This window comes from Python bivittatus, unplaced genomic scaffold (genome assembly GCF_059951505.1).
Source record: "Python bivittatus isolate LINGU-HERP-01145 unplaced genomic scaffold, Pbiv_v1 ctg000780_np1212, whole genome shotgun sequence".
Lineage (NCBI taxonomy): Eukaryota > Metazoa > Chordata > Lepidosauria > Squamata > Pythonidae > Python > Python bivittatus.
Genome location: NW_028277108.1, coordinates 3,826,245 through 3,852,704, shown reverse-complemented (window position 1 = coordinate 3,852,704; position 26,460 = coordinate 3,826,245). Strand labels below are relative to the sequence as shown.

General features: G+C 41.4%; 1 protein-coding gene across 1 annotated transcript; it reads right to left on the bottom strand.

Moving 5' to 3' along the window:
- Positions 1 to 379: 379 nt before the first annotated feature.
- Positions 380 to 26,460, bottom strand: LOC103049621 (putative neutral ceramidase C). The gene is made up of 20 exons (XM_088128962.1): positions 26,409 to 26,460; positions 24,615 to 24,700; positions 23,538 to 23,690; positions 22,545 to 22,721; positions 20,806 to 20,933; positions 17,838 to 17,915; positions 16,347 to 16,467; positions 15,312 to 15,437; positions 12,715 to 12,801; positions 11,233 to 11,337; positions 11,057 to 11,138; positions 8,659 to 8,771; positions 6,974 to 7,068; positions 6,443 to 6,482; positions 4,746 to 4,841; positions 4,514 to 4,609; positions 4,109 to 4,255; positions 2,084 to 2,143; positions 1,650 to 1,738; positions 380 to 576 (listed from the first exon to the last, which is right to left on the bottom strand). Exons 1-20 carry the CDS (start codon positions 26,458 to 26,460, stop codon positions 402 to 404), a joined length of 2,106 nt encoding a protein of 701 aa, XP_087985088.1. The 3' UTR covers positions 380 to 401.

Below are 26,460 nucleotides of genomic sequence, written 5' to 3'. Positions count from 1 at the left end.
TCACATCAAATCTTCAATTGCAGGAGCTCCCAAAAGGAGGAATGAAGAATGTTTCTGCAAGGTTTTACATTTCAAGAAAGCCTTAGAGGGCATCAGGGAGCATGGTGGTGATGCCGTGACTACTTTGGAAAGAACAAGGCATAAATGTGGGAGCCTTTTTCATTTCTGATAGGTTTCTGGGGAAAAACTAAGGAAGATTGGAAACAAATTCTTAGTAGTATGCAAACAAAATCAGTTTCCAAAATTGGATCATACTGGGAACTGCAGGCAGCCCCCATTGGTAGTAAAATTTCCATTCTGCTACAGCAACTTGCAAAGTCTTAACGGACAAGAGAGGGGCTATGGAATCATCCTTTCCTCAGGCTGAAAGTGGCAACTTGATGCTTTCCAATAGGAAATTGTCAATTAGAAACTTCAAATGTTGAAGATGTCCCATTAAAGGCCTGGACTGAATTAAGGAATTCTTTGCTGTGTCCAAAATACCGCATTCTGTACTTTCCTGGTTCGGTGGTCTTTGGGATGCGCCATTCTATGATAGATGTACTTTGGCCCCACATGCCTTTCCTCCAGATGAACCTGATGGGAAAAGGAGTTTCATGAATGAAAGTGGGCTATAGAACAGCCCCGCTTTCCATAGTGGAATACTGGAGAGGAAACAGGCATTGTCTAGAAATTGTTCTAGAAATTCGTCCCTTTTCAAATTCAGATGACCGTAGAATGAAAGAAGATTCAGCAAGTTCTGTGGGACAGAAAAGGAGGATTTCTCATAAAAGTTCTATAGCTGAAGGTGGACTTCGATGTGGTTCTGTCCAGTTCTCATGAACACCTTCACTGCTAGAACACAGTGATACGGTGGTGATGAAAGTCAAGAACAAAAGCAAAGAAACCACATTATAATCTAGCATTATGGGTAAGGACATGCTGGATTATAGCCCACCAGTAGGAATTCGTTCATTGTGGGGAAGGGAGGAACACTACCTGCCTTGGCTTTCCAAAGCCAATCCCTTCAGGAAGAGTAAAAAGAAAAAAGAAAAGAAAACCTGGCAAGTGATCTTTCATTGTGACCAAGGCCTTTAATGTCATAATATGTGCAAATGAAAGATTAAGTCAGACGTCAATGACCTAAGTGGCTGAATTATAATATTTACATAACTCAACATCTCACCGTATCATCCTCAAAGCTCACTGATGAACTGGAACAGCCTCCAGCTTAAAGAATCAACATCAGGTCTTACCTACGCAATGTTTGTCTGGGCACAGTTTGTTTCTTCCCTCCTCTAGCAATTAACACTAGAGCACATCGATAGAGTCTATCAATAGATATCTTTTGGCAGACCCTATGATTATACTGGTTCAAAGTGCACATAGAAAATTTTAAGTCATTCTTCCCAAACACTAGTCCTGCCACAATTGTCTACCTGCAATATTATTTGACCAGAGAAGGAACATCTCAGAGATGCCACGCAATAAAAGCAAGGTTTACACCTCTTTCTGTGCAGTTCCTGGTCCTGATTTTGACCTCCCTGCACTGTTGCAATCTTTCAAAAAGACCTAAGCAACGTCAGACGATAGCGTGCATCTGTGTTTGGAAAATGTAGCCCAGTGTGAATATCTGCTGAAATACATAAAGTCTGGAGAGGATTCCTTACCGGGTATCCCATGAGGCATCGTCCTGCAGCACTTGCCAACTTTTAGAAATGTTGTCATATTTCTCTACTGTCAGGAAAGTAAAAGTGGTCTGGAAAGAATAATACAGCGATAGAGACATGAAACAAGCTTCCCAGGGACTATCAATTACGGATATATGTCAGATATGATCAGAGGATCTCTCTGGGTCACCTAATGCTTTATTGTTTAAACCTCTTTCATGGTTATGTATCTTCTGTTCATTTGTTTCCTCTTCCCCATCTTCCTTCTCCTTTTTTGCAGTTATGATTATAAATGAGACAGATAGACAGACAGACAGACAGACAGACAGACAGACAGATAATAGATATTACATCCATGAATTACATAGTTAAATGTAGGGAATCTAAAGTCCGACTCAATTCTTCTGAATAGTCTTTCCTGGTTCTTATCTTACCATATACTTTGCAGAATTCCTTGGATTTGCACCTATAAAATGCACGTCAGCAGCCTCCCCCTAGGTGAAAGAGTCAGAATGAGTTTTGAGAAAATGAGCCTTAAGTCATATACATGGCAGAAGCTAATCCATACTGTTATGGCACAAGGCTCTTGACCTTCAGAGATTACCTTGTGTTCAAAATAAGCAGCTTCCCTGGGTGTTGTGCTGTGGCTGTTCAACTCGTAAAATACAAATGGGTAAGGCGATGTGTGTACATGTGTGCAGGCACATATTCTACTAGGCATTTCTTTAAAGAGTAGGAACATCTTTAGTGCTAGAAACTTTCTAGTACCACTGCAAATATGTACATCAGTGTTCAGAGCTTCAACATGGAAGAAAAACACCCCTCCTTAACTGTCAATGAAATTGAAAGAGTACAATGTATTGACTTATTCGCTGGAGGCTGTTAAGGAGTACTCCTGGAACAGCAGGAGTGAGTCCAGGAGGAACCCCAAATTACGCATTAGTCTTGAATGGAGAAGTGCAGCCCTATCCAAGGCCAAAGGTAAAAACATCGCAAACCTAGGAGGCCCAAACAGCCACAGCCACTCCATCATCACGATGGAGTATTCTTCCCCACCAGGCTGAGCAGCCTCCAGACACTAGGTCAATACACTGACAGCTTCACCTATGCAGCCTGGGCTTGAGACGTACCATTAGGGATCAGCAGCATAGAAATGATCCTTGAGTGAGGGATAGGTTCCTACCCGATTAAAGGAGGAGGACTTCTATTGGAGAACCCTCCTTACTTCTGTAATTATCAATTACTCTCAAATATTCCTGTCTTGGTTAGGTGATTGAGGAAGTTATGGCCTCACAGTTCCAGATGCATTTGGATGAAGCTGATTTTCTGGAGCCATTTCAGTTGGGCTTTCATCTAGATCATGGTACTGAGACTGCTTTGGTTGTGTCTTTGAATGACCTACACTGGAAATTATATTCAGTGGAGAAGGAGTTCAATCCTACTAATTGTCCTGAATATCTCAGCAGCATTTGATACCCTCAGTCACAATAACTTTCTGGTCCCTCTGATGTGGTTGGAGATGCTGATTTGCAGTGGGTTGGATCCTTCTTGTTGGGATATGTTTAGAAGGTGGTGCAGGGAGACTACTGTTCAATGCCTAGAACGCTGACCGATGACGTCCTGTCTCCTATGTTATTTAAGAACTGCATGAAATCACTGGGGAGAGGGACCCTTCACAGTTTTGGAATGGAGGGCCATCAGAATGCTTGCCCCTATGCTGTGCTATGCTCCATACTCTTCTAAGTCCAAGGAAGCAGTCAGTACTCTTGAACCGTGCCTAATATCAATAAAGGGTCGGAAGAGAGAGAATAGGCTGAAAAGAATGAGGCAAAGTTGAGGTGCTACTGATAAAAGGAAAAGTGAATTTAGGGACTGAGAGGAGACTTGTTTTAGATGAGGATGAACTCACCCCAAAAGAGCAATCTACATCTTGACTATCCCCTAGGATAGATTTGCACATAGCAGTTGCACAACTATGGGTGGTGTGCCTTCCTGAGCTGGTTGGACTCGGCAACAAGTTATTTATGCCTTGGTTATAGGCTGATTTACTATTGAAACATATCCTTTGTGGAATATTCTTGAAAAGTATTTGGCAATCCCACTGTTGCCCAACACAGCAGCTAGGCCCAGAACCTGGTCTTTAAGGCCTTATGAAAGGCCAGCAGGACCGGGGCCATCCTAATTTCTACAGGCAGAATATTCCTTAGGGTGGGTGCCACAGCAGAAAAGATGTGATCCTTATTTTCATTTTATTGTCATATTTATATTTTGCACTTTATTTTATTCTTGTAAATGCCATGACTGCTTTTATCATCTGAAAAGGCGGTATAAATTTCATATAAAAAAAGAGGCTAGGTTGAGAGATAGGTCTGTTCCAAAGGCACTTAAGGTTTCTTAATCCTAATCCTAATCTAATGCCCTCAGTGCTGCACCATTCTGTGAAAAAGAAGTATACCTACCACTTTGTATGTTAGCTGAACATCTTGTAGCACATCACCGTACTTCCGACCAAGTGGCTTTGCGTCAAAAATAAGGGGCAAAAGATTCAGGTGTGTTATATTTAAGCAGGGTGGCTCTGGAAGACTTGGTAAATCCTGAGTGGTACCCTGAAACAAATGTAATTCAGTTTGGAAGGAAAGGTGTGTTAACCTTAACCAAGAAATAGAGCAAAGGAAAAAGGGAGAGGGATTATATAATAAAGAAGTTCTACTATGCAGAGCTGAGAGATCCTGTTCAGGATTTCTGTATCCTCTTCTGAATCCTCACTTCTATTTTTCGTTTCCATTTTGCACTTCTATTTCCACAAATATAAAGTGTCACAGATATCAGTTTTTTAACAATGCATGTTTGCAATTTGTTCTTACCGTAGCAATAGCTTTGGCCAGACCTTGAAATAAATGTATATAAGCAGAAAGCGTGTGTGGTCCAAAAATGGTGGATGCTCCTTCATACCGTTGAACCTGCAAAGTGAGACATGAAGATCTATGAATTCATGATAGTTTCAAGATCCTAACAGAAGACTGAATTTTATACAGACCATAGCCACAACCCATACATGCTACATATTTTGTATTAAGAATGTTACCAGTTAATTACCTGATATTCTTCATAAGTAGCTATATAATGGGTGTAAACGTTGCACAATCCTGAAAGAATAATATCCATTCCTGCTTTCCCTTGAATTTCAAATTCCTATGAAACAGAAGAACAGTGTTTAAAACAAAAATAAAAAAAGAAACAAACCCCCCCAAAAATGAATCTGAATTCAGAGCACAAACAGAGCATTTATTCATGTCTTCAAGATTTCTACCATGACTAGCAATTTAGAAAAAAAGCAAAATATGCAGTTGTGAGAGGAAAAATGCGAGTAGCCTAAAATTTATTTTGATATAGATATATGTTGCTTAATTACATTTAATCATAAAAGCAAGGGCTAGCTTAGAAATGACCTGTGGGGCACTGATGGGAAATAATACTTTCAAAACCAGAGCAACCTGTTAAATAAGCAGACTTGTTGATGGGAACAGACGTGACAGGGACAAAGGGAACGGGAAAGTGTGGTGAAATTAGCTCTGGGGACGTTATGACAATCCAAGAGTCATGATTGTGGTTTGTGGTTTTAAAGGATAAAAAGGATTGCAATTTGGGGGTCTTCACCCACACGGGTTAGGCTGTCCCAGTGACGGCCTGCTCCTGTCGGTCCGCATTGCAATGTGTATCTAAGTAAGTACCTTGCATGTTGTTGACTGCATTTTACTTTCTTGCTGAACTAACTTTCAATAAAGCTCTTAGAAGAACTTAGAACTTAGAGGTGACTTGTTTTATGGTGTGTCTGTCTCCTGTATTTAATGAGGTTTTGTCCCTGACAAAGTCAAAGATGCAGCCCTAAAATCATTAGACTAGAATAGAATATTTTGATAACAATCACTGACCAGAATTGCAAACAGAAACACATTGAAATGTAATAGCCCGTCCTAAAATAATTACAAAATGCTATTAAATTAACGTCTACAAAGTACCCCGCTCCCCAAAGAAAGCTGCCAGAGAGTAAAACAGCCATGTATTTAATAAAGAGCTTGGAAGACATCAATATTTGGCTTTCTGTTTAAATGAAAACAGCGTAGATACCAAGCAAAGGTCCCAAGATGTAAGGGAGTAGGATTGAAAAGAATCAGGGACCCCAAACCCAGTTATGAAGTCAAGGAGAAATAGAGAAACCAGAAAAAAGAAAGTTCATCTAAGCTCATCCATTCATTCTAGAAGTTGAGTACACATTAAGTTATTTATTCATTCATTCAATCTAGTTTGTACGGCCATGCATCTCAACAAGTGATTCTGGGTGGTGAACGATCATAAACCAAATTAAGAACAAATTGTTATCATAATACAAAAATTAAATTGCACACAGCAGCCTTTTGAAATTCCTCAGTAAACATGGCTAGAGAAGCTGGATAGAGGATTTCTCCTTTTTTTTTCCATGGGAAGGAGAAATTCTCCAGCAAGTTTTTTTTTCTTTGCAGTGACAGTAATGCTCCTACGGAAAAAAAATCATGGCGACTGCAATTTGTTAGTGAGCTAACTATGTAATGAAGAACAAGACATTCATATATGTTCCTTGGCCATCTCACCAATATGTGCAGGAATGTCACACTCCACTGGTAAGAATTTCTCAACCTCTTCCAAAGAAAAAGCCTCTTTTGTCAAATTGAGTGAGTCCCGGCTTTAAACATTGCAAGGAGATTTCTCTACCAACACTCACTCCTTCCTTTCTTATTCTAAAGCTGCCCACTTACTTTTTTCACAGCTTCGCGGACTCTTCGTCCAGCCATTGTCCTGGAAGACACACACACACACACAAGTAGTATCAGTTTCCATATCCTTCTACAGAGTTGCTGACAGATTCTCATAGGAGGTTGTTAGATAATTCATTTTAAGAAAACTGGAAGGATAATGATTAATACTTCTGAGCAAGAGAATACAAAAACAGTTTCCTATCAGCTCTGATGCCACAGAAAACCATGGAAACTAACCAAATGGTTGAGTCATTATTAATTTGTCACATTTTTTTAAATAGGGGTTGAACATGTTACTCAAGACCCACTGAATTTAATGGGTGGGACTTTCACCAAAGAAAGTGGTGGACTGCATCTTAATCCACTTAAATTAGGTCAGGAATATTGAAATGTCAATCACTGACTTTGATTTTCCCTTGTTCATTTTATAGAACACAAGTAGAGTATTGTCTTTTTTTTTCAGTTAACCATAAAATACCAACTATGTACGTGAATGATATTATATTATAAATACAGTATATAAATTCATACGTAAACTCTCCCGGAAGAGCCACGATAGCTGCAGATCCAATGGTAACCATCTGAACATCAATTATTTTTGGATTCCATGGGTAAGGCTTGGTAAGCTTAGGTAATTCAAGAAAGAAAAGGGAATCTCAGGACAGCCATTATATTAAATAATGTCAACAATATCAACAATATACATTAACTATGAGGAAAATATATCTTTGGGTGAATCTTTGGGTGAAAGAGGCAAGTTTTTAGAGGCCTCAGATGAATGGGATCGCCTTAATACAATTGAAACATAAAGGAATGCTCAGGATCCTTGAAGCTGGTGTGAACTAGGCTGATTGTAAACCCCTTATCCCAAACCTCCTCCTAGCAACGTAAGGGAGGAAGCCTTCTTCCTGGCATTTGGCACCCTGAACCAATTTGTTTCTTCCTCTCTGACACTGTGGCTTTCCTTATAGATAGCATACAAGAACAGGGACGGAGAGTAACTTGAGAAGCATTGCTCATTTAGGTATGCCTGCATCATTATATGAATATGTATGCATATGCATTCTTTTCCCTTCCCCTTCTTGTAGAAATAGCAGGACATTCATTTTGCCTACAGGGGAGTGTCTCCCACCGATTCGTACTGCCTAATAAACATTGCAGTGAAGCCCTGATTATTTTGCATTTGTGTCCTGCGTTTTGACTCCACAAACAAATGTCGAATCATATCAACAATAAAACCACATTGTCTCTGATGTCATTCAAGAGACTTATGCTAGCTCAGAACTGGGGAGGGCAATCTGAGACCAGGGAACTCTCAAACCAAGCCCTACGATGGATGCCATTCTGTTTTCCAGTAGAAAACATCAGAAATACGATGCACAAATCCTTTGATAGGTTCAGCTCATCCAAAACACCACAAACCTGGAACCCGAAATCCCTGAAAACCCAAAAAATAAACTAAAAAATTGCCCATTATTTCCATGATGTCATGATGCTTCTACTCTGTTTTTCATGGCTTCCATTCCCCAGATGATGATAATGATGTCAATAACAATGCCGATGATGCCAGCCTTTGGCCAAAAAATGAGAGAACAGGAACAGGAAAGTAGGAGTATTTTGCCAGTCTTCTCGTTATTTTCAGCAACCATGCTTTTGGCTTTAATATAATGTTTCGCTTCCCAATATTTTGCACCTGTTACTAAGTAGAATGTAAAATGCAAAACCCGCGTGTTGTGAGACAAAAGAATTTATGCTTGGCTTTGCACTCTTCTGCAACCTTCTCAGAGGAGGATTCTGCACAGGAAGATAATAAAAGACTGTAAGGTATGAAACGCATCAAAGGAAATGGCATCGCCTCTTTCTTCTATTTCTTTGCTTGCTTGCTTGTACGTATATTCATGCACAGCAATTCCTGTTCAATGAGCCATAGAACCTGCCCCAAGTTCCCTAGTTCCCTTTGCACCCCGAGTCCCCTAAAGCCCACGATGCACCCCTCAAAAAAGGCAACAGTTGTTCCCTTTGTGGCATGAGGCATATCATCACAGTGAAGCCTATTAAATTATAGAAAATTTTCTAACCTTCCTATGATATTTTCCAAAACAATACATCTGAGTAAGGGCTGAACTTCTTGCGGCCGCTAAGTGCAATGAACTCTGATGCAATAACCAGTTTAACCAATGAGTTTCCTGCTCCCGGTGGGACCTGGTGGCTCATACCTCTCCTGTAGGAATTAGAATAGGCTTAGGTTTCTGGCATTCTACCGATTCATCCGACGGCCGATGCAATGCATCACGTAACGCGTCCCAGAATGGGTGGCCTTCAACAGTGCCTGTCACAAAAAGGTACGTGACGATAGAATGTTTCCCACCATTTTAAAATATATTATTGAACTAATATGAAAAGTTTAAGAAGATCTCACTGTAGTTACAGCAAATGCCATTTTTTCAAGAAGTACCAGTTTGGTGTAGTAGTCAAAGATGGGGGACAGGAAGCTGGGAGACTGTGAGTCGCGGCCCTGCCATAGGAGGTGTTTGGGCCAGGCCCTCTCTCTCAACCCCAGGAAGAAGATGATGGCAAACCATTTCTGAAAATGTTGGCAAGAAAACTGCAGGAGTTGCCAGGAGACAAGACTAACTTAAAGGCACACATTCTGGTTCCTTTTACTTTTTTTAAAGGCAGTATAATTTATAGAATCTATCATTGTCAAAGGGCATTTGACAGATTTCTAGATTCAGCACCATTGCCTTTAAACAAAGAAGCAAGAGACTCATCTAAACATGTTTACAACCGGAAAACATTTGTTCTGATTGCTGGTGAGGACTGAGCGGTAAAGTTAAGGATGCCTGTTACTTACAGCCATCTATTATTTTATAAGGTGCAGATGTGAGAGAGGTTGTGGGAGCCTGGGAGAGGAATGAAAGAGGGAGTACACCTACAACCAAGAGATAGTGGACACGATATTTGGGGGTTTATCTCATAAAAGGCAACTTAGCCCAGCTGGCAAGAAATCCAGGAAGAAGTGCTACAGATCATTCAAAATGACTTAATGAACTCCTTATGAATAGGACTGGAAATTCCTCTTACAATTTCCAAGATTCTGTATTTATGCACAGATTACCATTAAATATGCCTGATTGTAATCTGCGGAGGTTTTGCTGTCTTGATGTCCTCGAGCTCAGTGGGGCTTGGCCTAATGATTAATTAATCAAATACTTAAGTAATTAACTGAAATTCAGTGAAGAAAAAACTGTAAAAGGGAATAACTTCCAATAACTGGAATATGATTTGTCTTCATTAACTTTGCTGATATGCCAAAACATGGGTTACCATGCCATTTTATAAGAACTAGCCATCTTTAATATTAGCTGTATTCAGGGCTAATATATTTCATTTCATTTCGTTTTGTTTTGTTTTGTTGATGATATTCCTACATTGTGCCCTTTTCACAGAGGTGATATAAAGTTTTGAAAGACACCCCGTTGAGCAATGCTTTACTGCCTGCTGAAACCAGGGAAAGAAGGCAGCCAGCCTTGTTCTACCTGGAAGTAAATTGGGTGATGCTACTGAAAAGGCCTTGTCTTACTACGCATCGCCCCAACCTTCATAGTTGTTGGAGACACAACTGAGCTTCTCCTGGAGAGCCACATTTGGCTGGAGAGTCAGCCCATAGGAGTGATATCCAACTGTTAATAGTATTTCTACATTTTACAACAGAAGTTGTAAACAATGTTCCTGTGTTATCAGATGGATTGCTTTCACACTAATCAGTGTCTCACCTACCACACCATAACTGTTTCTGACGCTGGTACAAATAAAGCTGGAAAGACACAGTTGGGTGGGCAGAGCTGGATGGATCTCTCTCCTTTGCTTATCTTTTGACTCATTCAGAAGTCAACGTCTCTTCTTGGCGGGGAAGTAAAGGAAGGGAAAACCCTGATTGAAACTCTCTTATTATTTCCCCTGACAAGAAAGAAGTTAAGGCTAGGAAAGGCTACTGGATGATTAGGTCTTATTGATGCTGAGGAATCGCTTAGCTAAAATCTGACAGACTAAGAGAAGCAGGGTTTAGGAAAGGGGCTGGGGTGCAAAAGGAAGTGTCCCAGGGATGGTCAGCCTTCTCAGGTAGACCAGACAGGAAACAAATGAGCTAATTCTACTTTACTATATGGTTAGTTACAGTACAAGAATTTTGCAAGTCTGAAAGTACAAATCTCCCGCTCTCTCCTTTGAGCCCTAGAAGGTAGGGAGCGTCCCTTCTGAGCCTCTTGCTCCACCCACTGTCCAACTCCAGGCTATACCCTCTTCTATCTGACCATTCCCAACATAGCATCTCTTCACCCATCTCCCAAGGTCTGTCCCACATACCATTACAAGGATAAGTGGCCAAGATGCAGGAATTTGAATAAGAAAAAATATTCAAAGATTGGAAGACAAGATCCCCAATTTGTCAGAATCAGCTGCTGTGTACTGCAGGGCCAAGGCAGGATACAAATCTATTTTTAAACTGCAGTCCCAACACATCTAGAGTAGAGCAGAGTAGTAGCTTGGGGAATGCTGTGTAATAGAAAGAGTAACAGTAATAAAGAGAATCTGAAGATATTTCTTTCCACTTGCCTTGGGTGAAATTGAACATTCCTGATCCATCTATGGTACCTGCAGCAAAGCTGTATCCCAAGGCTGCTTTACATGTTTTACCCTTTGGAAAAGCATTGCAAACAGTTAAGGTCTGCATTATAAATGCTCCTACATTGTTATTGTCTGCCTAGAATGTGGCAATGGAGGTATACTACCGTATGAGTAGAGTTGAGCTGAACAGTGATGTTACTCATGTCCACCCATTGGTGAGCTGAACTGATGGGACCATCAATCTCTTTGGAGGCCTTCATATATATTTCCTGAAATACAGATGGGAACCAACCATCACTCTAATCTGCTGATACACGTGTACTGTATGTGTGTGTGTGTGTATGTGTGTATTTCAAGTGTGGGTCTGTGTGTGAATATGTGATAGGGAGGTTCTGGCCCTCCTGAACTGCAACTCCCAGTGACCCTCATCATTAGACATGCGGGTGGAAGCTACTATGATTTGCAGTTCAACAATGGCTCAGCAAGGCTAGCAGGTTGGGGAGACATGAAATACAGCACAAAGAGCCCCAGCCATGATCTTACCCTGACAGAGGGGTAAGAGTGATCATCACAGGGGAAGGTCTTTTCTCCTCCCTCAGTGTAGCTCATACACTCACAGTATCCTACTAGCTAGGAAGTGAGAACTCTAACCAGATAAGATACTGTTAGAAAAAAAGCTATGATATGTGCCATATCATGCCCTATCCCCAATGGGCATGTTAGTTAGAGGTGATGGGAGTTGTAGTTCAACATATTTAAAGAACAATCAAGTAACAGAAGACTAGCTTATATCTTTCCCGAATCGTACAGTCTGTTTGAGCTAATTTTAGGTCCAAGCCCTCATAGGAAAAGGATCTAAACCTCATGCAGATGCCTGTAGACAACTTTCTCAGTGTCTGTCAGGCACCTTATACCAACTGATTTTTACGTTAAAAATTATTCCAATTAAATCTCTAATTATATATACAGTGGTACCTCGGGTCACGAACTTAATTCGTTCCGCGAATCTGGTCGCGACCTGAATTGGTCGTGACCCGAATCAAATTTTCCCATAAGGTTCAATGTAAATACGGTTAATCCGTTCTGACTCCTACGAATTTGGTCGCCAATCGATTTTGGTCGTGACCTGAATCAAATTTTCCCATAAGGTTCAATGTAAATATGGTTAATCCGTTCTGAACCATAGGTATTTTTTTTTTAAACCACAAAAATATGACACAAAGTACAGTACAGTACACTGTGAAGAGAGAGAACGCTAACCTTGCTTGAGGCGTGGAGGACAGGAAGGCGGGTGGGGAGGTGGTTATTGCTTGGAGGGAGAGTCCCCCTCCCTACAGGAAGCCACGACCATGTGTCACAGCAGGGAAAATGGCCGCGGATCCTGTTCGTCACCTGATGCGGAGTTCCCGAATGGAAGCAAAATTTTGCGGAAGGTGACCCGAATTGGTCATGAACAGAAGCGTTTGTGACCCGAGGTACCACTGTATTTGACATATCTGTATATGCTGTACCGTTCTTAAATAAAGTTTTTTTAAAAAACAGAAAAAATATTCTAATTAAAAGGAAATGAAAGGTGGCATGTTATCAAGAAAAGTGACAAACTCTAGCATTCATCTTTTCCAAGAATTTTACATTTCTAGACCTACCTTTGCTTTCAAGTAGATTTGTCTCCCAATTATTTGTGTGCTCTGAAACATGTCTTCTCCAGGACCTGTAGCAATGCACATCTTGGCCTAAATTGAGTTTCAGAACAACAGAGTAGAAGGGAAAAGTCTCATATGCTTGACCAGCCTTCATCTCTGCATCCCCTTCCTTCCATTTTATCTTTATTCCCTCTATTCTGAGTCCTGATTATAAACCCATTTCAATTTCCCTTTCACTTGCTGCTAGTCAGGCAGCGTATTTTATATAGCTCTAATACTTGGGTGGTTTTTTAATTTTTTTGTTTTTGATTAAACACGCCATACCGAGCAGCACAACACCATTCATGCCAAAGTATTGTATGCAGCAACAGTCGATCAACTCCTGCATTCAGTGAGTTCTTGAGAAACATGGTGGTATGGATTTGCAGCAGGTAAATGAAATAAGTGCAGTCCAGAAAACTTCATCTGATAGAAGTCATAATTGGTGGACACTGCCTGAAGGAAAATTTCTACTATCTCTGGGTTGATTTTTTAAAAAAATAGTGAAATGTAAATGACCAGCCTTGTGATATGGCAGACTTGACTTGACTGAAGGAGATGAGGGAGAGGCTTTTTCTCAGGAATGCTCCATTGGGTCCTACAGAGCACTTTCTCTACTGAAGAGGAGAAGAAAGGAATTGACCACCAAGGTCCTATCTATATACTACTAAAACTCTCATGTTTGTAACCTTCACCTAGATGAAACGGTGTGTCATACAGCAGCAATTTTTGAACCAGGGTTCCTCAAGTGGGCTAACTTACAGAACACACCCAAAATCCAGGGCCCATTAATCCTGCGGGATTGAAATTTGGGAAATTTGTGGCTGCATCAGCACTACTGTGCTGCTGCGCTGGCATGATCAGCTGAGCTCATGTGATCGCTATGGGCGTATCCCCAACCTCTTTCCTGCCTCCATCTGTCCCCTGTGCCCAGTTGGATGGTGGCAAGGCCCGACAGGTGAGCGACAATTGGCTGCTTTGGAAACAAGGCAGAAATTTGAAATCTCTTAACGTCTGTGGGCATTGGAGGAAGAAGAAGGGAGCAACTCGGAAGCCTGCTGGCAAGGTACGGCTGGCTGGGAGGTGTCGGTGATCAATGGGTGAGACTCTTCCTCCCTCGAGGGAGGGGGCCCTTGGGATCACACCACAAAGGGGAGCAGGGGTGCAGTTTTCCTCATGGTCCACAGCTCCCTTTGTTTCACTTCTCCCCAGCAAAGTGGCAGGCCTTTCTGCAGGTCAGGTGAGAAGGAGGAAGAGAAGGCTTCACTGGGGCTCTCCTGAGGCTTGTGAGCGGGAGCCAAATGGCACAAGCCTATATTATATGTGGGAGGGAGGGAGGGAGGGAAAAATTTCTGACGCTCTCTGCCAGCTTCCCACAAGAAAAGTCAATGGGGAAGCCAGTAGCAGTCACGTCGCTCACACTCCCGCTGCTTTTTGCCGTTAGTCATTCTGTTTCTCTGTTTAGGTAAAGAAATATCTCTGAAATGATGATCCTACAGATCATGGATGGTCTAGTCAGCCATGTCATTCTGTAGCTAGAACTAGGGCAGGTATCAAAGAGGAATGGGGAGCTAGAATGTGCTTGCAAAGGTTTCATTCTCACGTAGCCTCCTCAGAACAATGGGATGAGAAAGGCCAAGTAAGGTTGATTAGCCCATCATCACAATCATTCTGTGAGAACGATTGATGAATGATGAGTTTGTGACGGCACATGGAATGCTGTCTAGTTTAACAGTAACATTTATTTATTTATTTATTTATTAAATTTGAATGCTGCCCTTCTCCCCCAATGGGTGAGTCTGGGTGGCTCACAATTAAAACAAAACCCACAAACAATTAAAAATAAATGCCATATTAATTAATTAAAATTAGTTAATCAATTGAAAAGTCAAGCTATAAAGCAAACCCTATACATAAAAACTAGCATTATAGTACTAGTTCTGTAAAGTATTATGGTCAAAGCCCAAAACTATATAAATCAGAAAATTAATAACATTACTAAAACTGACAGCAATATAACATTAATATTAATCCATACAGTCAGTTGTGTCTGTATTCTACAGACCATATAGCGGAATGTAGAGACATTTGGAGAAATTAAGTCATTTTGATCTGCTAAAAGGCACCAAAGATAGAACACCCACTGCTCCTGGAATTATATATGTACAGATGCCTGATAGAGATGATGTACGGATGCCTGATAGAGAATACGGCATAAAAGAAAATGGGATGTGGTTGCTATAAAATTCATGTCAGTGGACAGAGCCATCTTCGTCTGGGATTTTCTTATACTGCCCTTTCCGTGCATCTGTTGCTGGCATATAACAATGTAATCCTTCCCTATTTTGACATTTCGATTTAACTAAAGAACCTAGCTGTGCTCAATGTCACTCTGGCCTTGAGAAGGTAGTGGGAGAGGCAAGACCGTTGTTCAGTCCTGGGACAGTAGAAAGTGTGCGAAAGAGACTCCCAACTATCCTGCTTTGACTTGTTGTCCTTAAAAACCCCATGTGATTTCAACCACAAAACACTCAAACCTTGGATCCAGGTCTAACACTTACCCCGCCTACAGGGCAGTAACTGCCCATGTTTTCACATGGCTCTCCTGTGTTGATGCAATGTGGGCCTTTTGTATTTGGAGACACATCACCCAGGTTGGAGGCTGCAAAAGCTGCTACATACGGACCCTGAAGAGGAAGAAAATCACGTCAGTGACTCCCATTGATACCACAGCATTAATCGTGCAGGTTCATTGGCGTTTTGTGGGGTTGGGGGTATTTTATATTTAAATAAAGTACATGTTTATATTTCATATTTAAAGATGATTTCTCATTCAAAGGAATGAGAAGTGGAAATGAAAGTTTGCTTTCTTGTATTTATTTCATTTCATTTCTATGCATTGCTTTGTTATTATTATTTATTTATTTAAACTTCTTATAGCTACCCACTCCAATAAACTCTGGGCGGCTTCAAAGACACAAAAACAATAAAAACAGTTAAAACATACAACCCCACAGGCAGCCTGGACCAAAACAACCAAAGTTACAAATCAAACCACACCCATAAACACATCAACCTCTGGCCCGGGGACAGAACCAGGTTTTATGGCTTTCTGGAACCCCAGGAGAGTGGGCTCCTGTCCCACATTTCTCCTGCCAACTGCAGAAAGGAACACATTTCATTGCTCGGCCTTCTCCAATTTAGGCCCCTCACCTTAGGCTCCCAACTGTATTGGGACTACAGTCCCCATATTTCTTGGCCAGTAGAACATGGAATTCTAGGAATTGAAGTTGCAATGCTTCTGGAGAGTAGCACCGCTGAAGTTCATAATACCGGTAAAAGCTAAAGTACTAACAAAATTTTAAATATTGTTAAAATCTTAATTGGGAGTGATAGTTTGGGGTTACGATTCCATGCATTGCTTGGGAAAGGTCCCAGGTTCAAATCCCAACCATTTCACATAGCAATGGAAGATTTGCTGTCTGAAACTCTGGGCAGCTGTCCGTCACTGCCAACCACATTGGACTAGCTGCATTCAGGAGAAGGGTGACACAGCTTACTGTGTTGCATGCAATGATGCCCATGAGTTGTCTTACCTTTCCTGGAAGGTATCCTTCATTTTTCTCTTGTTCAAAGAGATAAGCTGCATAGCCAATGTTGTCACTACTTACTAAACGGTTGGTCTTGTTCATACTGACGGGGTGAATGGCAAACCAGCTAGTAAGTAATTAAAATTATATTAATTTAAATTAAAAGAGGGAAACCTGTTGGAAAAGCATTTAGTTAGTTAGTTAGTTAATTAGTTAGTTACTAGTATGCCACCCATTCCCAGAGATTCTATGCAGCTAACCATTTATGATTTAACACTCCACCCCCAAACTCTATCTATCTATCTATCTATCTATCTATCTATCTATCTATCTATCTATCTATGTCATATAAATCAGCCATGCATCCTTCAGACCCCACCTGCATATTGCAAAGCCTCCTTCTCCTGTGCAGGCCAGAAGAGAACATTTTTATATGTTTCCTGAAGGACAGGAGGGATGAAGTGGCAGAAATTTCATTGGGAGGGAGTTCCAGAGAATGGGCACTGATGGAAAAAGCCTGCTTCGGAGGCCCTCTCAGATAACAATCCTGCACGGTTGGGGCCTGGAGATCATTGATCGTTGAGATCTGGTTGGATGGATAGATGAATGCCAGAGGATATGGTTTCTGAGGTACCCTGGATAAGAGCCATATAGGACTTTAAAGGTCACCACTAACATCCTGGATCTCACCCAGAAGACCACTTGCAAACAATGGAGCTCCTGCAGACAGATCACCCAAATATATTTGGGCACATCCATCACTGCCTGCGCCAACATTTTGCACCAGCTGTAGCTTCCAGATGTTCTTCAAAGGCAGCCTCATTTATAGTGCTTTATAGTAATCCAACTGGGAGGTGACCAGGATATGAGTGGCCATGAGCAAGATCTAATGATCCAAGAATGGCTGCACACCAGATATAATGGAAATGCACAAACTTCTCAAGACAATGTAATGATTTCTCCAGCCATTAATGTCAGCACATTCATCTTAGAATCATGATGTTAAATACATTTACAGCATCAGATTCAGCTTAGTTATCATTTAAAGAACCAAATAAAACTGGAGTTGCAGTTTCAATACCGGTGGAGGATGCCAATCTGGAAATCCCTTGGGTATGGTCTTATTTTCCTTCCTTTGTTCTTCACTCCACAAATCAGCATCTCTCAACTCTGCCATACTTTCTTTCCTTCACCCACCAGTTTACCCACCACTAACTTCATCTTCACCAACACATCAGACCAAATAAGTAGTAGAAAAGTGTTGGACTTGAAGCAGGAAGACCAAGGTTCAAGGCTACCTTTGACCATTCAAGCTCACAGGTTGACTTTGGGCCAGTCACTCTCTCCCTCATCCCAACCTACCTCAATATACCAGTCTTCTTGAGCTCCTATATATGTCGGCTATAACTAAAGAAATCATGTAATTGCCCTGCTGGGAATACAATGGATACAGCCTGCCTGGGAGGGCTCCCTTCCTGTTTTCAAAGGAGTTCTCACCTAAACATTCCAATCTCTTGGCCATTATCTGCAACCATTTTCAGCACCAACATTTCTTTGTCTGTGTTTGATGAATACCTGGACAACCGGGGGTGGGGGTGGGGAAGGGAGGGAGAAAAGAGAAACTTTCACAGCAACTGTACTATTTAATTGTGGAGTCAGAAGCAAACATTTAACAGATAGACTACATAGGACACAGTTCCTTGGAAAGGTCTCTTGTACATCCATCCATATATATACTTCTAATGTCATGGAGGTTATACAAGAATATTGTTCTGCTGTAAAAAGGCCTTGTCGGATATGTGGCAAATCCCATTTTTATATTGCTCTGGTTTTTCAACTAATAATGCTTTACAGCGATATTTATATCTATTATACCACTATTATACCATGGATGTTTTGTTTTCTGTAAACTGCTGAATGGCATAAGTTTCAAGTGGTTTAAAAAGAATAAATAAATGAATGGCCCAGAAAGAGCCCGAAAGGGAGTGGAAGGAGAAAAGAGACAGTGCCTTCTAAATATCTTGTCCTCTCCTTCTGGGCATGAATGCATTTTGGAAAGCGATTGGGGAAAACTAACCATGAAAGGAGGAAAAGGATCTATGGAGAAACTGGTGCTAAAACCCTACCAAAACCCGAAGCCAACTTCATTGTGTCGTTCTTGTTAAAGGCAACCAGAAGGGAAGCCAGAACAGGGCGGCTTTCCGATGCCTCCGTGTGTACTGTCTGTCACGATTTTTTGTTTTCATTCTGTCTACAAGCCCCAAAGACTAGAAATGGTGTTTCTGCTGCACCTGTGAGGTTCTCTCAGCCCTAACTGAGCAGGCAGAAGAGAAAGCTCAGCTTGCTCACGGCACGAAACCTCAGTGAAACACCACTTGAATAATTCTGGAGAGGGTCACAAGCTGTGTCATATTTTAAGAACAGCAACCCAATTCCAAAAGTGCCCACCAGCCCTCAAACACTTGCCTCCTCCCACTCTAGAACTAGTGTTGGTTGCCCAAGGACTGCCAAATGGCCTTTCTGTTTCCATTGATAGAGCAGAGGCAGAGCTCTCTGACACAAACTGCAATGTTGGCAAAAGACGCAACAGGCATCAGGAAATCATGACGCAACTTCAGGCCTTCGATATTTGCATCCTGACACTGGCCATGCATAGGGAGGATAAGGCTAATAACAGGCAGTTAATACATAGGGAAGTCCCAAAGTTTTAATTGTGATATGCAGGAATGCAGAGCTGACTGCTTGTGTGCAGTCATGCACGTTGTATGTCCATTTAAAGTGGCTCTTCTGGGAACATTCAATATACTGTATAACATTAATACTATATTAATTACTGATGAGAGTGAACTTCCTTGTTATTTGTGTGAAAATTCAGTCATGTGAAACTGAGTCAGGAAATATGAAACTTTCAAATGGGGGAAAAATTATTTTCCCCCAGTTGTTTTTAGTTTTCTTTTTCTACAAGATTAACATCTGAAGATTGGTTAGCAGTAGGATATCAGTCTCTGTGTATGCACATTGTTCCTTGTCCCAAAGGGCTGAACAACTGGTTCTCACAGATAAGGTGGGTTATTTATTATCATTGCTCTTCTGGCCAAAGTTTTAATATCTTGCTGTTGTTCACTTTTATATAAGGAATGGATGCATTCTATTAACTAAAAATAGAGTTGGTTAGTACAGGTAGACCTCACTTACTGACAGTAATTGGGATGGGGAACTCCGTAGCTAAGCAATCCAGTTGTAAGGAACATCACGTGACCACACTGACTTGCAATGGCAGTTCCAGCAGTCCCAGTTGCCATCTGTAGGCAAATCAGTGTGGTTGCGGTGTCCCGTGGTCATGTGATCACCATTTGCAAACTGCTGTCGGCTTCCCCGTTGATTTTGCTTGTTGGAAGCCAGCAGGGAAAGTTTCAAATGGCAATCATGTGATAGAATGCCGCAACATTGTAATTTCAAGCCAGTTGCCGAGTGCCTGAATTGTGATCACATGACTGTGGGGCACTGCAACAGCTGCACTACAAGGACCTGTTATAAGTCTCCCTCCTTCATTGCCATCATTAACTTTGAAGAGCCACTGAATGAGTGGACGTTAAACGAAGACTACCTGTATTGCTTATTGTTTATACAGATAGGGCTCATCAGATTTGCAAAATGCCCATCATGTCTCATAAACTAGTCATTGTTTTCTCTCTCTCTCTCTCTCTCTCTCTCTCTCTCTCTCTCTCTCTCTCTCTCTCTCTGTCTTGGAGCTATGTTTATATACAACTTTAGCAAGCCTCCCCTTAAATAAAAATCAGATATGTTCATTATATCTCTAATAGGGGGAGATCTAAATCCAGTTCTGGATTTTCCTGAGAAGACAATGCGTTGATGTGCCATCTCTCCTTAAATGTTTCCCTATTTTCAGCTCTGACTGATCAAATGGTGTCTACAATTTCTGTGCTGAAAATAAAGGCCACCTAGCTAGTGCCCTTCCAACAGCCTGACTGCCTAACAACTTGTACCTTGAGATGCTTTGGACTATGAGTCTCACAGCCCTATGTTATTGGTCATAAGAGATGCAACTATTAGGAGTTGGTCCAAAGCAAGTGTAGGACACAAAACATGAATAAGGTGAAAAATTAACAAAACAATAAGTCATAGTATTCCAGGTATGGATCCTATAAAATACTTATAGGATTCCTTTTTTTTTTTTTTGACCAAACCTAGAAATAATTGCTTAGAGCAATGTTTCTCAACCTTGGCAAGTTTAAGCTGTGCGGATTTCAATATGCTGGAGGGAATTCTGGGAGCTGAAGTCCATACAGCACACATTTGCTAAAGTTGAGAAACACTGGCTTAGAGCAAGGGACTCTTAAACCATGGTTGTGAGGATGTAAATACTGTATCTTAGCTGAATTATAAGACCCACAATGCTTCCATTACAATTAATGAAAATGGCTCCAGACTTTCCCCCCTTTACCTTCGTCTTTCAGAGTCTGGATTCTGAAGGTAAGAAAACGGGCTTCTGTTGATCTGGCAGTTCTCTGCCAAACCTGTATTGATAAAAATGTGTCCTTTCACCATATTTTCATGGGCCATCTCAATACTCTGAAAATTAGAAAATAGGGATAAAAAGATGGGGATTGAGACACTTTGATTTGCGTCCGGCTCTTTTGCTAATGAAAGGTTAGCACAAGACTAGTTACATAACAAAAAAGCATCACAACAAAGAGTCTGTGGCCCCTGAAAATCTCACAGATCTTCTTATGGCAGATTTTCTCATGGGCAAAGAGAAGAGGCTGTGAAAATGCAGGGGAGAACCCCACCCTCGGATGAAGCCACACGTGCCAGCAGCCCTCCCAAGCCAAAGGATGGTTGCCTGGGCACTCCTGTTTTGCAACATAGAATGGGAAGCATGAACTGAACATTTGATAATACAAGAAAGGAAGAAAATCATAGTTCAAAGTAATGATACAGACAGGCTGCATCCAACCACAGAGGTAAATCTAAACAAATCCTATTTATGCCACTAGACATCTCTCAGATGAGAACCAGGTAGAACAATCAGGTGTCAGCCTGCAATGGAATATTAACATCACAATCTTATATGTGTTTAATGGGGGGGGGAAACTCTCACTGAATTGAACACATTGGGAACCTTATTTATCTATGTAGTAATTGTGCTAAATGAATCAAAAGAAACAAATGCATCTGTTGAAAAAGGTAAAGACTCCTTCAAGTTGAGCTCAGCTCCTGGTGACAACAGGGGAACTTCCATGTAGCTTTCCTCACAACACTACAAATGTTGTTGACCATTGCCTTCTCCTTTTGAGGTTTTTTCACCCTTTCTGGAATTTCCCAGTGATCTCCCATCCCACTACTAACCAGATGCAATCCTCCTTAGCTTTCTTGGAGATTACCCAAGGACAGTTAGAGGTTAATCCCTGAACTCTATATAGACAGTAAAGGAACAGCACATCTAACTCTTCATTTTTAACCTTGTCTATGTTGCTACCTTCTGGATCCCCCTACCGCATCCTGCCCTTGATAGGGCAGGGTCAAGGTTTTAGCTGCCCTCCTTCCACAGAAAGCAAGATCCTTCTAGAGTTCCTGGATAAGATAAGGTTGTAGAAATCTTAGTAACTGGATTGTTTTCCCATTAGAATCCAATTTATCTTCCAGGTTGCTACAATGGATACTTTCTCAGTGTCTCAAGGCTGTGGAGGAAGATGCTGTTCTCTTGGAGCAACGTCTACAGGAGAATGAGAATCTCTTTTAGCCTCAAAAGGTACCATTACAGGTGGTCCTTCACTTACGGCCATTCGTTTAATGAATGTCGAATATGACAGCACTGAAAAAAGTCACAGAAAACTGGTCCTCACACTTAAACTGTCGCAGTGTCCCCAGGGTCACGTGATCAAAATTTCAACATTTGGCAATTGGCATGTATTTACAATGGTTGCAGTGTCCTGGAGTCACATAATCACCATCTGTGACCTTCCCAGGGAACTTCCGACAAGCAAAGTCAATGAGGGAATCTGGATTTGCTTAACAACTGCGTGATTCACTTAACAACTGCAGCAAAAACGTTCATAAAATCAGGCATGACTCACTTAATGACGGCACCGCTTAACAACAGATGTTCTGGTCCCAATTGTGTTCATAAGTCAAGGACTATATGTACATGCAGTTAAAATGCTAGATTGGATGTGGTCTTACCTTTAGGATCCCATTGATAATGGCAGTTAGTGATGGCTTTATAAGTCCTCTACTTGCTATCAGAAGGAGGGTTCCTTGGAAATACCCTCCAGGTGTAGAATGAGTATGAGTTCCACTCAATATAACATTGTCGTGTTTGTAGAGATCTCCATATTTATCTTTTAACTGTTTCATTACCTTAAAAAAAGTTTGCAAGAAATATATTCTCTTACGTTGTTAGATTTTACTTTTGTATAAAATCTTTCCTATAGAACAAGGAGAAAGGTATTTCTGAAGGCATTCAGTGATGAGAATTAGAAATGTGTGAGTGTACACACATACCCAGAGAAAGTGTGCTAAGGCACTTTAAAGACATGCACCTGTGTGCATTTATCAAGGTTTCTGTAGGGAAAATTCTAAACCATGCCTGGGGATGTTGGGATTATGGTCCACCCCTTCTAAGCCAGCTGAAGAAAGGCTGTCTTAATTACAATGCTGGGTTTTGGGAGCAGGATTTGACCTGAGGATTATCTGCAGTGATGAATTAAATACATGAAATAATCCATAACACAGAAAGCATGGCCAGAAAACGGAAGCCAGCTCCCTCTATGAATTGATATCTGATGGTCTACATGTAGAAGTTAACTAAAATTAAGGATCTATCTTTTAATTCCTAAGTTTCTACTAGTGTGGCATTCAAGTATATCTGTTTGGGTTTTTTCCTAAGGGTTACTGTTGCTCTTTTCCCACTTTCTATTTTCTTTCTTGATTTTGGACATTATATGGTCGATGAAAAATCATTTTATATACAGTGCCTATTGGTGAAATCCAGCTCCATTCCTCAAATCCCAAGGATACTTACATCATCTGAAAGTATATAACCGTTAGCCACACAATGTCCTAAATCTTTAAGTAAGTATCACAGCATCACTGTGGTTAAGGCATGTTGGTATACTTCAGCTCATACAAAGCAAAAAGGAAATAAAATATCCAGTCAGGTCATTCCCTACTTACCTCTAGCCTCACTCTTTGAGACATCATTCCTATCTCAGCAACAGCAAAGACTACTCGTTTGGTGTTATTCTTTCGCTCAGCAAGGATGAAACTTCTGCAATATTGTCGTGAGATTATGCCTGTACCAGTCTGATCTGGACTGGCATAGTTTATCTACAGTGGAACACAAGATTTTATTATTTATTCATTTACTTAACATTAGAAACTGCTTCAGCAGTGACTGACTCTAATTTGCTAAGTTAAAAAAATTAAAATATAGGAATAGAATTACTTACATTCCGTACACATATTGTTCCATAAATATGGGAACTATACTTACTCTCTCCCATGATGCCATCTACTCATCTCCAAACCCCCAAAGGCCTTTTGGAACAGCCAAGCTTTCTAAACCCCCCACAGGGTTGTTGCCAGTTTAAGCTTGGGAGAAATGCTGTTCCAAAAACTGGGGAAGCAACGCAGAAGACTTTGTGATCCCTGATGGTAACACTCCTTCAGAGTAGGGGCCCCAAAATAGGCAGAGTGGTGCATTTCATTATTACTGACATATCGGTATATTTTTCCTAAGAGAATCTTGAGAAGGAATCTACAGTTGTTGTAGAAGAAAGTTGGAATGAACATAATAGTATGTGGGAATGACCTTGGCAGAGTTACCGGCAGAAGAGGGGAGCTAGTGTTCATTGTCATTCTTCATGTTTGTGCTAGCTTGAAGGGCTAACAATGGAAGAAGAAGAATAGGAAAAGGTAGAAGCCAGAGGAGAAGGAAGTGGTCCTGGCTGGGAGCTTTAACTTGCTGTGATATAGAGGATTGGAAAGAAGGCAGTTCAGAGGACCAGAGTGGGAATATTATAGGACTGGAGGGGAAAGGGTTTCATGGGGTAGACAGGGACTGAAGGAGAAGCCTCCTCTCCCATTGTAAGAGAGCAGAAGGCATGAGGCCCATGGCTCCATGCTTGGATGAGAGCTTGATAGAAAGGGGTCAAGGGTGGGACTCTGAACAGGATAGGCAGGAGTTTGGGTAGGACATTAAATGGTTGGTGTAAGTAGGCTGTGAGCTGTCGAGTCCAGGCAAATACTCACGAAAGGTACTTCAGCTACAGGACCAGTACAATCTGCCCGACCAACACCGATTAAGTAACCCTCTTTAGAATATGCAGGATTAACACCTGAAAAACATATATAGAAGAATTGGGCACTCCTTCCAACACAGAAGCAGGGTAGTGCAGAATCTGGAACTGAAAACCATATCTAAGTTCTTAAACCTAGCTTTACATGGTTGAAAGAATGCTGTTTGAGGAGTCCAAAATGAGTCTAATGAAATGAAACTGCCTTGAGAGCACAGCACCTTCAGGATGAGAAGTGTGTTCACTCATGATGGAAGATTTAAGTGGTGGTGACCCACCTTGTGAGGGGCAATATTTAGATTGTAAAGGCATGCAAGGTTTGGTACCTGTAATGGAAGACATGTGCGAGGAGGATACTGGAATGGAGGATCAAGGTTATCAGGAGGGAGGGGGAGCATTCCTGAGCAAGCGCTTCTTTAGTTCACAGCAGGACCATGAGAAGGTGAAGAAGCTGAGACTGGCCCCTCCCGAGGCAGTCCAGTCCAATATAGTTCCTTTATTAGCTTGCATGTAACAGACAGAATCTTGCCAGACTAAATGCATGCTAAAGCAACTGGTGGCTATACCCCATAAGACTCTAGGGTGGGGCCAGTCTCAGCCTCTTCACCTTCTCACGGTCCTGCTGCAGACTGAGGAAGCGCTTGCTCAGGGATGCTCCCCCTCCCTCCTGATAACCTTGATCCTCCATTCCAATATCCTCCTTGCACATGCCTTCCATTACAGTACCCAAAAAGAGGGTACCGTTGTTTTCTGCAAATTTTATTTCCTGTTTCTGAGACAAAGTTCAACAAGAAGCAGAATCAGTGATGGAATGGAAGACTATAATGACTTCTGGCTCTCACCATAGTTAATAGATCCTAGAGAGGTCAGCAAGGAAGGAACTGTCCGAGACACTGTCTCAGTTCTTGCTCTCCTTTGGGAGAACTCCAAGGAGTCAAGGGAGAAGTACAAGTAGTGCCATGTTTAGAAGAAAAAGCTGTGAAATCCATGATATCATTAGTTTTGAGCCCCTCAGGCACAGTGTTTCAGGGCACCCTACCATGCCTTGCTTCTTTTTTTAATCTAGCTTAGTTTCTCCTTCTTTTTCTCCTCTTTTCCCCCATTACATGTCCCTTGCCTTGTAGTATCCATACCTATTGACAGACTACAAGACCCTGAACCTGCCCTCCATGTTCAACCACAGCATTTAAATATCTCCTTTTTCTGTGGAGTCCTTGGTGCACTCCGAGCTTGGCTGTTTGTTGCAGACATTTCATTACATGACTAGGTGACATCATCAGTGTTCAATGCCTCAGTGCCCTAGTCGGGTAATGAAACGCCTGCAAGCAAACAACCAAGCTCAGAGAGCATCAAGAACTGACATTCTCTTCCATTGGTCTCCTTTATATGGCAGTTGGCAATGTGACCATCATCACCAGAAGTAGCCAGGAAAGAACTGCAATTTGAGAATTAGTGCCAGCCATTTAATCCTCTTCTACTTTTCCCCCAGGACCACCCTTTCTTCCAAATCTCCTGTCCCAGTATTTTTCTTCATTGTAATCCCACCCTTTTTTTAATGAGCATATGGGGATATGAACACCCTGAGAAAAGTCCTGTGAGGGAAAATGAATGGACCAAAATCATTTCAATCCCATCCTTGTAAGAAATCCCTCAAGTGCAATTGAGAATAACTTCATGAGCATCACTATCCCCCTGATATTGCAATATTGATATAAGATGACCAGGGACTTACCACCATTGCTGCCCTCACTTGGGAGAAAATGGAGGACTAAGAGGGATGCAACCACTGCTAGCACTATCAT